At 39.0% G+C, this 16,841-nt stretch overlaps 1 protein-coding gene across 2 annotated transcripts in view; it reads right to left on the bottom strand.

Annotated features, from left to right (window-relative positions):
• Positions 1–4,506: 4,506 nt before the first annotated feature.
• The window catches only part of LOC120869010 (mitochondrial poly(A) polymerase), a 28,010-nt gene continuing 15,675 nt past the window's right edge, over positions 4,507–16,841 (bottom strand). For both annotated transcript variants that reach the window (XM_040248034.1, XM_040248035.1), the window contains exons 6-9: positions 14,715–14,941; positions 8,197–8,289; positions 8,043–8,116; positions 4,507–5,519 (exon numbers count right to left, since the gene is read on the bottom strand). In XM_040248034.1, coding sequence (XP_040103968.1) covers positions 5,160–5,519; positions 8,043–8,116; positions 8,197–8,289; positions 14,715–14,941 — 754 coding nt within the window. In that variant the 3' untranslated portion in view covers positions 4,507–5,159. The remainder of the gene's footprint in view (positions 5,520–8,042; positions 8,117–8,196; positions 8,290–14,714; positions 14,942–16,841) is intronic.

Below are 16,841 nucleotides of genomic sequence, written 5' to 3'. Positions count from 1 at the left end.
GAGTGGGTAGCCTTTCCCCTTCTCCAGGGGATCTTCCCAACTCAGGGATTGAACCCAGGTCTCCTGCATTGCGGGTGGATTCTTTACCAGCTGAGTTACAAGGGAAGCCCAAGAATACTGGAGTGTAGTCTATCCCTTCTCCAGGGATCTTCCTGACCCAGGAACTGAATCAAGATCTCCTGCATTGCAGGTGGATTCTTTACCAATTGAGCTATGAGGAAAGCCTTTTAGCCTTTCCCTTCCCCAGGGGATCGTCCCAACCCAAGGATCAAACCACGTCTCCTGCATTGCAAGGTGGATTCTTTACATATGTTACACGGAATGAAAAAAAAAATCAGTTTTTAAATTTAGAAATTCATTGTAAGGCATCAGCCAGCTTCATAATCCATCTTTTACTCAGTTTTTGAGATAAAAAGATGATATTAATGTTATTTCATACACTCTTCAAGTCCATGTGTAAGTTAGGTGAAGAGTAATTAAAATCCTCATCATTAAGCTACATTAACCTAAGCCAAGTAACTGAACTGTGCAATAGGATGTTTCAAAATGGATGACTTCCACTGTACCTGACACGTTAATGAATTCTGGTGGCACAGAATATAACACTGACTTAATTTGTAATCTTTCATTAATTTGCTCCATTTTATTTCACAGCATCCATTACAGCAAGTTTTCACTGTGTCATACTTCAAAACACAACCGGAAAAGATAATTTATAACTTATATTTTTCATTAATTTAGACTTGGTCTATTCCAAATTAAGTATTTTACCATACTATGTATTCTTCATGGTGTAACAATGACTGTTTCAAGTCCCATCTTTCCAATACTCTTTTAAAAATATCTTGGCACCATATCCTAAAAGATTAGAAATTTTGCTGTGGAAAAAAAAAGTTTAAATGTATTCATCTACTGTCTTTAGTCTAGTTTTGATTCTACTGAGTACTTAAAGATGAGGGAATACACATACACACAAATAACATAAGGGATCACATTTAAAATATAGTGTATTTTAAAAATAATTTGTGTTGATTTATATATCCTGTGCCATAGATATTTCAGTTTAAAGATTCCATCTAAAATAGACATTTTCTGGGAGTTGCTCCATGGGAATTCCAGAGGAACACTGTAATGTTTATACTCGTTGGAGTATGTATCCACAAGTAATTGAGCTCAGCATGGAAACTAAAATAAGCCTTTCAAGTATTTAAAATAAATTTTCCAACATCATCCCAAGGTGAAAAGTGATTTCTGGTCATGTTTTCATTCCTTCCCAAGTATATACTGCAAAGAATTTCTCATTAGTAAGGCTTTACATAAAATCATATGTCTTGACCTGATGATATTTCCTGGTGATAGCTTTAAACCACTTAGTCTTAACTTTCTTGTGAAATACTCTTGCTAGGTGTATGAGAGTCAGCTTCTGGACCTGTGTGAAAACTTTAACAACCAATTTTATCTAACTTAATAATGGGACCTAAGGTACTCAAATTTGCTAAGAAAAAAGGAGCGGCCCTTGAGAACTATACTTATTAACAGATTAATCACCTAAAAAAGCAACTGACTAATGTTTATTTCTCTCATACTCAAAAACCTTCAATGCTTTACCACTGCAAATATACTCAACCTTCTAACTTGCCACAGGCTGTCCTTCACAATCTCGCTAAACCTTGACTCTGAGCATCACAGCAAAAACTCTACCCCACCTGTCTGGACTGCCCCTTCTCCAAACATACTTTCACCTCCCTGACACCTATTCACACTGTCTTCTGCTCTCAGAACGATAATCCTGATGCCCCTCCTCTGGTCGATGGAGATTATGGTCCCTTCAAAGCCTACTCTGTCCTACTTGATGAAACCTTTTCTGATCATCTCTGGCAGTAAAGATTTCTTCCCTGCTACAGTATTTTGAATATTCCACTCCTACAGTGTTACCTGAAGGGGCTGAAGTGAGAGCAAAGACAAGCTACTCACCACCTAACACCAACCTCTGGAGGGTGGACAAGAGAGCTGCTGCCTGGACCAGCTGTGGCTGCTTGGCGGCTCGTCTGCTGGTTTTGCAGCAGGTGTTCACTGTGCAGGTGTTGACTCATACATGTAAATGTTGCATTTTCCTACTGTCGGCAGCAGCAGGCTGTAGGGAAGTGAATAGAGCTATACTTCTAAGGCCAAGGAATTTCTAGGAAACTGAGGTGACTTAAGAGTCTAATTCTGTTCCCAACCTAGAGCAAAACAAAGAGGTAAGCACTAAACGAGAGCAGGAAGAAAGTCCAACTTCAAATGTCTTATTCTCTCTTCTCTATGGTGACTGGAGGTTCTGAGGGAGACAGATCATATGTTGTTTTCCTAGACTGCTTGGTCAATTCTCTAATTTCCTAAAAATGGGTAATAACTCAGGAATTAGACTAGTGGGCTATAAAATCAGGAATGATGTACACTGAAAGCAATGTGATCCAGGTAAGCTCCTATCAAATTACTTTCACATAGAGAATAAAACCCACTGTTCATGACAGCTAGTGACTAAAAGCCTCGTAACAGCTAGAAAAGAAAAACTTAAAAAATTTTTCTTTACCGTTATTGCTGCAATTAGTCTAACTAAGAAATGACAATGACAAATAACTACTGATTATCCCTAAGATTAATTAAAAACTATTTTTTAAAAATTTGGAAAGTGATGCAATGAACTTATTAGCATCAATGGTAGCTCAAATAACAAAGACTATGCTTGCAATGCGGGAGACCTGGGTTTGATCCCTGGGTTGGGAAGATTCCCTGGAGAACAGAATGGCAACTCACTCCAGTATTCTTGCCTGGAGAATCCCATGGACGAGGAACCTGACAGGCTACAATAATGAAGTCACAAAGGGTTAGACACAACTAAACGACTAACACACACTGAACTTAGGAAAAAACACAAAGTTGTCTGCAGTCCTTATGCAGTTTACTAGAATGAAAACTTCATGTAAAAGACTGATGTAGATTAAAACTCATCCCGTAAGTAAACCTCATTCTGAAAAGTAAAACAGACCTAGGGTGTCAAAGTTATTCTATAAATTATAAAAACAAAAAGAAATGCTAACACATATATACATTAAGGCTTTATGTGCTTTAAATGACCATTTTAGACTTAACACCAACCTAAAAAAGAAAAATGTCCAGTTAAATATTTATGAATGGAAAAAAAAATCATTTCATTTAAAAACTCTTGAATATTTATGCTTTTTAAACCTCTTTCTAACTCTCAGCACACATTTCCAGTCCAACAGAATTAACCTAATTAAAAAAACAAATGTGAAATTCCCTGGCAGTCCAATGGTTAGGACACAGTGCTTTCACAGTGCTGGGACCCAGGTTCCATCCCTGGTTGGGGAACTAAGATCCCAGAAGCTGTGTTGCATGCAGCCAAAAGAGAAGGAAAGAAAAACAGCGTTTAGTTTAAGGACTCCACTTGTATAGAACACTGATGCCTGCTTGTTGGTTTCAGATGTGAAAGTGAACTGCCTAGCCACACGGGCACAGAACTTACCTGCTTCACGACAGTTCTATTAGTGAGCTTCCCATAAGACCTCAAGCAGGGCTCATAGTTTCTGACCTAAAATTTAGATGGGAAACTATTTTGAAAACCAATACAATCTCTAAATCTGAGTTCTGAGTAGCATGAATAATGACTATCTACCACCAACATTACGAATAGGGTACTATGTGCCAGGCCTGCCTGTGGTCCTGCACTTTCCTGTGGGCCTGTCTAATCTCCACAGCCACCGCAAGGGAGGCGCTGCCATCACCCCCATTTTACAGACGAGACCCAAAGAGACAGTGATTCACCACGAAGTCAGTCTGGCTCAAGTTTGTGTTTTCCGACACTATACTATTGGCTTCATAAACTGACACTCTCTCTATAGGGACTATAAAGGAAATTATACTTCAATACTCGGAGAAGGCAACGGCACCCCACTCCAGTACTCTTGCCTGGAAAATCCCACGGACGGAGGAGTCTAGTAGGCTGCAGTCCATGGGGTCGCTAAGAGTTAGACACGACTGAGCGACTTCACTTTCACTTTTCACTTTCATGCATTGGAGAAGGAAATGGCCACCCACTCCAGTGTTCTAGCCTGGAGAATCCCAGGGATGGGGGAGCCTGGTAGGCTGCCGTCTATGGGGTCGCAGAGTCGGACACAACTGAAGCGACTTAGCAGCAGCAGCAGCATACTTCAATACTATCTATTTCCTACAGGGAGAAAGGAATTTTGAAACGAGATTGAAGGAATATTGGAATATCACATACTAGTAGAAAAAGGATTTTATTTTTGAAGATAGAAAAACTAATTAATATTTTTAAATACAGAGTACCAATATTTTTATATATTTAGCTTAGAATATCTAGAATGTACTAACTAAAGTATCTATATTCATCTCTTTCAAAAATATGAACGTTTTTGGAAATCCATACCAATCTGTTTATATTTATATGTGAAAGAATACTTGGAAGAATACAAAACTAAAGAGTACTATCGAATTTCTCAACTTTATTGTATTCATTGCCTATGTATATACATACCTAGGGAGAAGGCAATGGCACCCCACTCCAGTACTCTTGCCTGGAAAATCCCATGGATGGAGGAGCCTGGTAGGCTGCAGTCCATGGGGTCGCTAAGAGTCGGGCACAACTTCACTTTCACGCATTGGAGAAGAAAATGGCAACCCACTTCAGTATTCTTGCCTGGAGAATCCCAGGGACAGAAGAGCCTGGTAGGCTGCCATCTATGGGGTCGCACAGAGTCAGACACGACTGAAGCAACGCAGCAGCACCATACATACCTAGAAGTCCCTTTAAATGATTTACACCCAGATACTCATGCGGATATCAACAATGGTTTGATTCTAAGACTGATTTTCCCCACCTGCTTTGTATATTTTATCTGAAATACATTCTAATCTTCTTTCACCTGTTCCTATGGCTAGCGTTTTCATATGGTGCCACCACTTTCAGACTGAACATATCGCAGAATCTCAGACCAGTTTAAAGGGCCCAACAGGAAGATCATGAGAAGAGAGACACCGGATGGAAGTATGACCTGCCAGGGCTTCACACAGTTCTTCCAGGCAGTCAGCGACCAGCTTACAGGATAAAACCAGTTCTGAAAGCAAATGAGCAGCCATCATGCCTGAGTGCTAATTGCTCTTCTCCCATTAGTGGCTGTGGAATTTTCTGCACCGCTACTTTTTATGGAATCCAACAAGTTTTTAATTCTTTCACTTGCAGGCTTCTTTTTCTTCTTGGAAAGAGACACATTATTTGTTATAGACGGTAGCAGCAGGGCTGCCAACCCCCAAGGCTGATTACTTGATGGTGAAGGGCGGTCTTTACCTTCCTGATGTAAAATCCAGGCACTTTCTCTGGCCAGATCCACCAATTTTTGCAGTTGGCTTTGACTTACATTTTTGCTAATGTTGAGAGAAGTTTCAAAAGGATTCTGAATGTGCAGAGGAGAAGATTCTGGTTTGTTCTGTTCCCTTCCCTGTAGATTGTTACCGGGAAGAAAAAGATGTATGAATATATTAAGGGCTCAGATATAAAAACTGTTTGGTTTAATAAAATGTCAAAAACACATAAAATACCAGCACTAACTTTACAGGGTAAAGAATCTCTGCCCCAAGGGAGCTCGGTATGTATGCATGTTACGTGTTAGTGTATATACGTGTGTGTACTTCTGACTGGCTTTTTCCACTGTAGTTTTATGAGTGCTCTTTAGAGAAAAATAAATTAGGTTTATGAGCTATGGATGATGATGTCACTGCTCCGATGAGAGGTATCTGGACTAAGTCAACCAATAAAAGTATTTTTAAAATAACATAACATTTATCTAACAGAATAGAACTGAGAAGGAAAAAAAAATATGGAAAAGAAAAATGGCATAAGATAGTTATTTTGGGGACTTCCTAAAAACATGCCTATTACACACAAAATAGAAGCACACAAAATCAGAAGCCTTAAATTAAAAATAATAATTAATGTTTCACAAGTATGAAATGAGAAAGGCAGAGAAGGAACAAAGGATTATTCATATTTTAAAACATTAAAAGCTTCCTATTTACATTCCTAAAGATTCAACTTAAATAAGGCTCTGCCAGGTGAGATATCTCATAGAATTAAAAACAAAAGCTAGAGCTGACTCATGAACATCAGTGATCCACTCATCTATATAATCTTTTCCTCTTTCAAATGATATCACATACATAAATACTACAAAACCGAGTCAGGAGTCTTCAGCGTGGGCAGCCCCTGTGAGTTCCCTACTGTCTCTCAAGCCACTGTCCGGCAGGGGCGCTGCCCTGCCATTGCCTCTGAGCCCTGAGCAGTGCAGGCATATAAAGGGGAAGCCATTCCCTGTGTTCTAGGACCTTTTCCTTCTCGACTACATTCCAGAGCTCTGTGTCTCTTACCCTCTCTATCCCACACTTTTTCTCTCTTTTTTTCCTTTTTTAAACAAAGTCTCCATGAACAGGATAAGGATCAGGGAAGGATGAAAAAAGGAGAGTTGAAAAAACAACAAAAAAGAATATCTGAGTATGTGTTTTATGAAGCCAGTCTTACACGGGCTGTAACCAAATATCTACACGCTAAACAGAATAAACCCAGAGGCCATCTCACGTATCCCCCACTTGTAAACAGATTCTGCTTGGAGTTTGCTCTGATGGCTCATCTTTTATGGAAAATGTCATTCCGACTACTCAGATGAACCAAAATCATAAATTCACTTGCCTAGGTAAATTAAACCCTAAGGGCTCAAATTGAGGGAATTACTAAAATTTAACTTATATGCAGAGTACATCATGAGAAACACTGGGCTGGATGAAGCACAAGCTGGAATCAAGATTGCCAGGAGAAATATCAATAACCTCAGATAGGCAGATGACACCACCCTTATGGCAGAAAGTGAAGAGGAACTCAAAAGCCTCTTGAAAGTGAAAGAGGAGAGGGAAAAAGTTGGCTTAAAGCTCAACATTCAGAAAATGAAGATCATGGCATCTGGTCCCATCACTTCATGGGAAATAGATGGGGAAACAGTGTCAGATTTTATTTTTGGGGGCTCCAAAATCACTGCAGATGGTGACTGCAGCCATGAGATTAAAAGACACTTACTCCTTGGAAGAAAAGTTATGACCAACCTAGATAGCACATTCAAAAGCAGAGACATTACTTTGCCAACAAAGGTCCGTCCAGTCAAGGCTATGGTTTTTCCAGTGGTCATGTATGGATATGAGAGTTGGACTTGAAGAAAGCTGAGCTCCGAAGAATTGATGCTTTTGAACTGTGATGTTGGAGAAGACGCTTGAGAGTCCCTTGGACTGCAAGGAGATTCAACCAGTCCATTCTAAAGGAGATCAGCCCTGGGATTTCTTTGGAAGGAATGATGCTAAAGCTGAAACGCCAGTACTTTGGCCACCTCCTGCGAAGAGTTGACTCATTGGAAAAGACTCTGATGCTGGGAGGGACTGGGGGCATGAGGATAAGGGGACGACAGAGGATGAGATGGCTGGATGGCATCACTGACTCGATGGATGTGAGTTTGAGTTGAACTCCGGGAGTTGGTGATGGACAGGGAGGCCTGGCGTGCTGCAATTCATGGGGTCGCAAAGAGTCAGACACGACTGAGCAACTGAACTGATCTTTGGGACTAGGTGTTCCATTTCTTCCACAGAAATTCAATCTGGTTTATAAAAGTGTATATAAAACTATGCTTTCTAAAAAAATTTTTAGAATATATTCCATATTTTGAAGGATACAGTCTTAGTAGTAGGTGATGACAGAGATATCATGGCAAACTGACAAAGACAGATGCTGAAAAAAAAACTGGTCTACTAGATGATATCTTGGCCTAAGTCATGTAGCTCCACTAGGTGTCAATTTTTTATTACTCTCTATCATCAAGAGTTGACATGCAATGACATTTGTTAGAATGCTTTGAAAACTACACTCATTAAATATTAGTACAGTAGAAAATCACATACCTAATCATCAAATATTAAATAGTACTTACCTGTCGAATATTTATGGAACTTTTATTGAATGCAAAATTTCCAAAATACTCAAAAAATTCTTTCAGTAGTAATTCTGTAAGAAAATAAAACAAGAAAGATAATAAGAAAGTCTATTTCAGTCCAAAAAGGAACAAAGAAAAGGAAAACACCTACCTAGTGTTTCTGTGTTTCCTGAAGGTTTAATTCTATTCAAGTCACGAACAAATGTACAGTTGTGGCCTTCTATTATACACTTATCTTCTGCATCTTAAATAAACAGAAATGGAAAATATTTCACATTCTATTTCAAAGATATTCCCTACTTCAGAAATTTATAATCACACAAAGCAAAGCTATAGATTAACATGTCCTATTATTGGTCAGGGCTTTTTATATATAGTATAAATAGTAGGATTAAAACTCCATTAAGAAGGATTTGAGAGCAATTATACTACAGTAAAATTAACCTTACATGAACTTTGGTGAACAGACTGTCCATCAACGTTCAATGATTCGTAATCTATCCTCTGAGGTCATCAGTTTTCTAGTAATAAATGAAAATGTAGACTTTTCCCATCTTTCACCCACTTAAATCCTGGTACTATCTTGGATCAAATATATTTAATTGAGATCTCCATTTTCGGTATTACCTTTTGTGCATTTACTTTCAATAACGCATCCAAGACACATACAAACTGAATGTTCTAAGAGTTCTGAAAAACTTCTGGTAATTTCTAAGAGGCAGGCCTCTGCAGTGACTGGAACTCAGTAAGACTCATTTAATGGCACAATGGACTCACACAATTCACCTTTCCTAACAGTATTTACATCTTTAGATGTAATCATTTCCCTAGTTATGGATAAATATACAGCCACCATGAAATCCTTCATCCATTCTAATCCACCTTCCACTGTACAAATGCAGGCAAACAAACTCCCACTCTTAGAAGTCTAATCAACCGCCACTAAAAGGGCTTTCTCTTTTCCTAACTGTAAGGGGGCGCCCAGCCTTTTGTCCTGTGCTCCATCAGCAAGCACCTGACCACACACCATGGCTGCATTCATGCTATTTACTCCCTGACCCCAGTCTGGGACTAGAGAGACCACTGTCCAGTCCAAGCAATGATGACCTTCCCTCTTCCCACCAGCCAGTCCACAACAACAGTGTCCGGCATACAGCAGGCACATAACCAAGAATCTGAATGTTAGCTGGTATTTGACTTTGAATGATTATCTATAATAGCCAGAGAGAAATTCATAAAACAAGGTTTCTTCAAACTACTGCCTCCCTTTTTTTGGTGTGGTTTTGGTTATTTTTTGGTTAAAACCCTGGTTACTGACTTAAGTACTCAAAAATCATTCCAGATTCTAACATTGATTCAAATTCTAAAACTGTTACTCATTTTTTAACAGCAAATTTTATGTGCACTGTTATACAACTGAAGAATTTATATACAGGTCCATTTAGATTTATTTTTCCTGGGACCTGTGCACATGCCTTATTATTTCAAATTATCAGCAGGCCAGTCATATATATTGATGCTCTTTTAGCTGCTGTGTCTTATTTTTCTTTTTTCCAGGAATATATTTACAATAGAAAAGTAAATCCACATTAAAGTATATCTATATTAAAGTATTGAATATTTCTAGGAATGTACAGTGATAAAAAACAGACTGTGTCTATAACTGTTGGTCTTCACCAGGAAAAGTTTTTAACAGAAAGTAGTAAAACCTGAAGGAAAAAAAAACGATCCCCTGATTTAAGACAGGGCCAGTTTTGTTTTCTCAAAACCCCTAAGGCATTCAAACCCAGGAAACAACTCAGCTGTTAAGTCTTCTCCCTTTTCACTCTCGCTCCTGTTTTTCTGCTATTAAACTAATATACAAATAATAGTCATTAAAATTAAAAATTCACTTCCTCAGTCACACTACCCATATTTCTAATGCCTGATAGCCACAGGTAACAAGTGGCTGCCCAATGGACAACGTGATGACAGGGAGCTCCACTGAACCATGCTGCCATAGAGAAATCATTCTTAACCTCTTCAAACATAAGACACCCTGTTGTATGTGTGCATGCTCAGTCGCTCAGTCATGTCCACCTCTTTGCGGTCCCATGGACTGTAGCCCACCACGCTCCTCTGTCCATGGGATTTCCCAGGCAAGACTACTGGAGAGGGTTTCCCTTTCCTACTCTAGGGGATCTCCCCAAATCAGGGATGTCTCCTGCACTGGCAGGTGGATTCCTTATTGCTGAGCCACCTGGGAAGCTCCTATGACACCCTATTTCTCTCTGTTCATTTCTATGGAAATTACTTACTTCTTAAAAGTATTGTATGAAACATTGGCGATCTACAGACAAGGTCAAGTCCTATTACCCCTCCTACCAGGCCACATATGCCAGTGACACTCAGCCGCTCTGGTGGCACCTACATGCTGCTTCAGAGCACATGCTCTGGGGTAAAGATGGTGATATAAACTCAGCATCTACCTTCACCCCAAAGCACTACTGAAATGAGAGTAAAAGGACATAAAATCTTAAAGATGGAGAATAGGAAAGACAAGAGCAACCAAAAATTTTACATTGAAAAACTGATGGGACAAGCAGCAATGACTGAAAGAGATCTGAGAACACTGGGTCTTAAACCAGCAGTAAAGAAAGCCAAGAAACCAGACGTTCAGGCAGAGCCCCCAAGAGCTTGGCAGCTGAAGTGCCAGATCTGACCAGAAGGGCCCAGCCTGGATGCCTGATGCTTAGAGCAGCGAGACCCTGAGGTCTCTTCCTGACAGAAAACGTCGGGTTTACCCGGGAGACAGTACAAGAAAGAATCTCTACACTGGGAGATGCAAGACACGTTTGAGGGTGGGAAAACTGTTCTAAACACAACAAATGGTGTAATAAACGTCAAAGTTTCAGCATGTTAGAATCCAGGCCTTCTCTTCCAGAAAAAAAGACTGAAAGAGCATGTTCTAACATAGGAAACTTAGATGATGCAAAAAAAATTTTACCCAAGTGCCTGGAACTCAATGAATTGCCACTGGGTCATGAAGAATGAGCAACTAAAGCTCTCTTCTATGTTGGGGTCTCTGCATCAAACTTGCTGAAAGTGCGACCCAGTCATTTCTTCTTGAAACCTTTAATTCATCATAGGAAAGAAAAACAGGCATCCTAAACAAAAGAACTCTAATCAAATGACTGATTATAAGAGGAAGATGCTGGATTAAAAGCATTAAACACAGAAGTAAATATTACAAAGGGACCATAGCCAAAACAAGACAGAAAACGCAAGAAGATAAAAGAGACACATGGGGAAAGTGGTAGAGACTGTAAGAGAACATGAAGAAACAAAACTTCAAGAATAACCGAACTATGAAAGCTGCCCTCGTGCTCAGAACAAACAGCCTTCAACTTTAAAATGTTCATCCAATCATCTGAATCTATTTACTGAACTCCTCTAAGCCAGGAGTGGAAAATGCAGAGACAAAGCAGACAGCCTGACCTAGAAACGCTTGGTCAAGGCAGCCAGATCAAAGAACAACAATCTAATTGTTGTCACAATACAGGTGTGTTCCAGGTGCTTGGAAGGCAACAGGGCACCACCTCTGAGAAGGGAGGGAGGAGAGAGGAAGCCAGGAAAGACCTAAGAAGTCAGATTCTGGACTGGGTTTGTCTTTTCTCTTCCCTGGCTTGATCGGGATGAGCTTCTCCAGGTAAAAAGAGAAGGCAGGAGAAGAAGCCACTGCAGGTGAAGGCACAAGATGTGCAGAAGTGCAGAGGCTCTAGGATCAGGGAGGAGCGTGGAGAACCGCAGCTCCTGAGCTGCACAGAGAAGAGAAGGTACAAGAAGAGGAGAAAGACGAAGATCATGAGGGACCCTAAACGCAAAGCTAGAAGGTCTGGACTTCAACTTCCAGATTTCAAACAGTGGTTGACAAAGTCCTAGAAGTGCTGACAAGTGTTCCATAAACTGACACTGCCCTCTACTAATAAACTAGCAGGCAATCAAGCAAGCTTACTCTCTTACTTTCTTCTTTTTGAAACAATACAAATTGATAGGCTCTATCTGAATATCAAACGAGAGGCACAGTTCAGAAGAAAATGACTGTAACGAGACTCAAGCCCCTCAGCTGATGAACCACGGAGTTCCCACGATGGCGATGATTTCACAGTTTAACATTGTTTTTATTCTTAGCCATATTCTGTTGAAGATACATTGGTCTGGGACCCCTGGTTAAAATTAGAAAGTATAAAAAGCATGGATTCTAAGGAATACATCAAAATTATCTTTACCACATCCTTCATACACACATTTACCTATGAAAAAGTATTTCACAGCAAGTTCAAGATTCCACTAGAAGTTAAAAAATCAATGATCAAAAAGTAGCAACAACTATACCAAGTTCACTTTTACATTTATTATCAATTCACACCTATAATTTGCTATGTGGAAAAAAGCAACTGAAATGGCCTGATTTCTCTGACCATGTTTAAGAATGAGCATGAAAAATGTTAAACAACCAATCTGGTATTTTTAAGTAGAAAATAAAAGAATTCCCATCAAAGGAATGTTTTGATGCCATAGAATGTGATTAAATTTGTATTTGGCTTAAAATAGATTTGGAATAAAAACTCAAAATGTCATTTTAAATTTGTTCACAAATTATATTTTTTCTAAAACAATTAGTGGAAATTTAAAAAGATAACAGGAAAATTACTGAAAGGATTTCAAGAGAGTGAATACTACAATTAGATGTGAATTTCTGAAAATCACTGTTAGTTAAGAACAGAGCAGTGGGAAGGGAGAAGCGGCGCAAATGTCCCCAAGGCAGAGATGTGAAGGGCCTGACAGCGGCAGGGGTGGGAGAGAACCACCAAGGTGTGATGGTGTGCTGCTAACACAAATCTGCTTCAAAGCAGCCTTTTTCAGTTTCTATTCTTTCTTCGCTTCTGAACTCCAAAATCCATGATACTTCCCCAAACAGTTTCTAGGAAAGTAGTCTTAAGCATCAGTGCACACAGCAGGACTGAACAGGAAGTGCTCTTTCCAGGCGGCTAACAGGTGAGATCTACCCAGGTTTTCTGTTTGTGTGCATCTCATCTCTTTACTAGATTTAAGCGTTGCCTGAGAACATCGTCTGTATAAACCACTGCACCAAAACCACACCTGACACATAGTTTGCAGCCAACAGATCCAGAGTGAATGAATGACACCGAATGAGGAGATGAACACAGGCATGGAGCTCAAAGGTGAGATACAGGCCCACCACTCTACCTCCCTCTAAACTTCCTACTTTCCATAACCTACCACACGGAGATTTTTAAAGCTTACTTTCAAGTGGGACCAACACTTAAAAGAGATTACTTCTCATTTGAATTAGTGGCATGGAAGTGAACTTAAAAGAATTTATAGAGAAGAAAAGGCATGTTCCAGGATGAAAAACAAATATCACAAAAAAAGGAGCTAAGAGGAAATGTTATGAACATGTGATTGGCTGAAATGTGGCAAAACATGAAGAGAAAGAGTGGGAAAAAAGGCTGGAAAAATGGCTCCAGGTGAAAATCCTATATAATACAAAGCCAAGCCAACTGCTTGAGGTTTATTCTATAGGGAATAAAATCCTTTTAAAGAGGGTCACTTTAGGAGTGAACTTTATAAGAATTATCTGGCAGCAATATATGGGAGGGGCAGAAGATGGAGTGCATATACATTTTCTGAGTAAATCCCTGAATTATTTTCCTTTCATAATTTAAGACTGTAATACCTTAGTATCTCCCCCAGCAGCCTATCAAAATTTCAATTTATTTAAAACACAAATTAAATAGTATACTAATTCTAAAACCATTTACCTAAGATTGCCTATAAACTTTCAACCGAAAAAAAAAAAAAAATTTAGGACCTTGAAACACCATGAAATGGTTTTTGGCATTTCTAAGAGAAATCTGGAAATAGCTTCAAACTTGGAAAGCCATTTGGAAGCTGGGCTCCAATCAGAAGCTGCATCTGGGATATATTTTTCTCCAAGGTCATTCCAAACTTGGTCAAGCCAGGAGAGGCTCCAACTGGCTCAGGAGATGGTAAACAATGTTGCCAACTGACACAGTAAGACAGAGCTCTTGAAAAATTTTAAAGGCCTCCGCTTCACAAATCACCAGCTCTCATGACCCCTGGTGGACATTAAGAAAATTAACAGCTTTTAGATTTTATTAATAGTCACAACACTTTGAAAATACATGACCCTTAAACAAACTGAGTGCCCAAGAACTGATGCTTTCAAACTGTGGTGCTAGAGAAGACTCTTGAGAGTCCCTTGGACAGCAAGGAGATTAATCCTAATGGAAGTCAACCCTGAATATTCATTGGAAGGACTGATGCTGAAGCTCCAATACTTTGGCCACTTGATGCAAAGAGCCGACTCATTGGAAAAGACCCTGATGCTGGGAAAGACTGAAGCCAGGAGGAGAAGGGGGCGACAGGATGAAATGGTTGGATGGCATCACCGACTCAATGGACATAAGTTTGAGCGAACTCCAGTACATAGTGAAGGACGGGGAGGCCTGGCATGCTGCAGTCCATGGGGTTGCAAAGAGTTACCTGACTGAGCAAGTGAACAATAAACAAACACACATGGCTTTGATAACACATGGTAATGCTATCCATTCAAACAGAGAAAACAGATGCTTTGAGTCTCACCTGCAAGGGTTTTTAGGTAGTCTAGTGTTGGAAGAATAGGAGGTGACCTCCTCTGGAGAAAAAAGATGACCATCATGGTGAGGGAGAAATTTGTAATCCAAGCACCAGGAATACTACTCGTTAATGAATGTGCTCGAGCCCAGCATCGGACACTGAACACCAAGGCTCTAACCCGCGAGTCCAGGGCACCATATATGTAAAGCAGTTCAGAACTTTTCAACGCAATCCTTCAAAAGAGAAAAATAATAGAAATTTTCAACCCCCCAAATTATGATCCCAGAGTAGAACAAAACACAAACCTAGGAATATATCTAACTATCTTACTCTATCTAAACATATTCAGAACAACAAGAGCAGATCATCAAATTCATTATGTATTTGCAATATAACATTTAATATTAATGGTAACCTTTCATTACCATTAAAACATTCTTCTAAATGCTGACAACCACAAGGCAGTTATCAAACTTAAAAATTTTAAATCAAAGTTCCTAAACATGATGTAATAAGTAAAATAATACCTAAGTGCTCTTTATTAACTATCAATAAAGACACAGGCAGGCCTGTAATTATAGGAGCTTCATACTTTAGCTGCACACATAGATTAACTAGTCCTTTTCTGTTTTGAGTCATCATTAATTCCTGTGTTTATTTGTTGCACCCACAGCTTTTCTAGTTTTTTAAGGGGCACTGAAGATACATGCCGAGAAGATACAGACAGAATGAACAAAGTCAGAATCAGAATCTATTTGGGCTATAGGCATTCCAATCCAGTGGTTCTGTAGATTAATTAAAACTGTGCTGCGTGATTTATTTCTGATCTTCGTATCAGACGAAGCTGGAAGGAAAATGAAGTCATATGTAGGATTTGCACTCACCACAGGAAGAAAAATATGACAAAGACTTCCTGATAACTGAATTTCAAAAACAATTTGATCTTGTTATGGATTGATTATAGGTGACCTAACCTCATACATTATCATCCAAATCAGGACACTTCAGAATGGGAAAAGGAGATTATCTAGTCCTTCGACAGACAAGGGAAATATTATACTTATTTTATCAAGAAAGTATAAGTCTTTTAAAATTCAGCCAAAATTACTTAAGTGTACTATTTATAAAAATCACAACTCAGGAAGATTAAATATGTATTAAGAAATCAGTCTTCAGAGCCTATTTTCTAAGTCTTCTAGTCATATGTTATAATGCAAAGAGTTATAAGAAATATTTTTAAATTAAGTTCCTAATGATCAAGACATGTCTTGTAATTTCTCAAAGACCCAAGAGAGGGCACATGTTATTTCATAGTATCAGCTCCAAACTGCCTACTAAGTACCATCATGGGTGGCACTCCCTGAGTTTAAGGAAAGGAGAGGAAATGGCAAATTAGAAATTCATGGTGATTAAATGTTTTAGGTATGTAAATGAAGCTGAAAAATAAGTAGCACACAGTACAAGGTATCTGATATAAAGAAACATGCAAGTATAAAAAGTCTGATGCATATTAAATAAATTTTTAAAAACTATAGCAACAAGACAATGAAAATAACATTATTACAAAGATAAAAGTCATTTTATTCGACTTACATACTATAAAGAAAATATAGTAATGATAGAAAGTATAGTATGTATTTTTATTTATTTTTACTCCATGAGCCACTTGAGAGAAATTCAGAAGTGTTTAGCACTGACTTGTTAGTGAACACTTGAGTTTATTCAAAACTGCTCTAGATTGGATTTTCTGAATCTATTTTTAGTTATGATTATTTAACTAACAGATAGTACAGGGAGACAAAATGCACGCAATGAGTATGCTGCTGCTGCTGCTGCTAAGTCGCTTCAGTCGTGTCCGACTCTGTGCGACACCATCAACGGCAGCCCACCAGGCTCCCCCTCACTGGGATTCTCCAGGCAAGAACACTGGAGTGGGTTGCCATTTCCTTCTCCAATGCAATGAGTATACTAGAGTGTAAAGAAACAAACGCCTCAACTGAAGAGTTTTCTCTACTGAGAACCAAAGAAAAGTTATCAGAGCATAAAAGAACTCGTCATTCTCATCACCCCCACTTTTTTTTAAGCAAACAGGTTGATAATAAAATGAACACATGCTGAAGAAAACTATGCAGT

Source organism: Oryx dammah, unplaced genomic scaffold, assembly GCF_014754425.2.
Source record: "Oryx dammah isolate SB20612 unplaced genomic scaffold, SCBI_Odam_1.1 HiC_scaffold_10, whole genome shotgun sequence".
NCBI lineage: Eukaryota > Metazoa > Chordata > Mammalia > Artiodactyla > Bovidae > Oryx > Oryx dammah.
The sequence above is the reverse complement of the archived record's forward strand: the minus strand, read 5'-3'. Positions and strand labels throughout refer to the sequence as shown.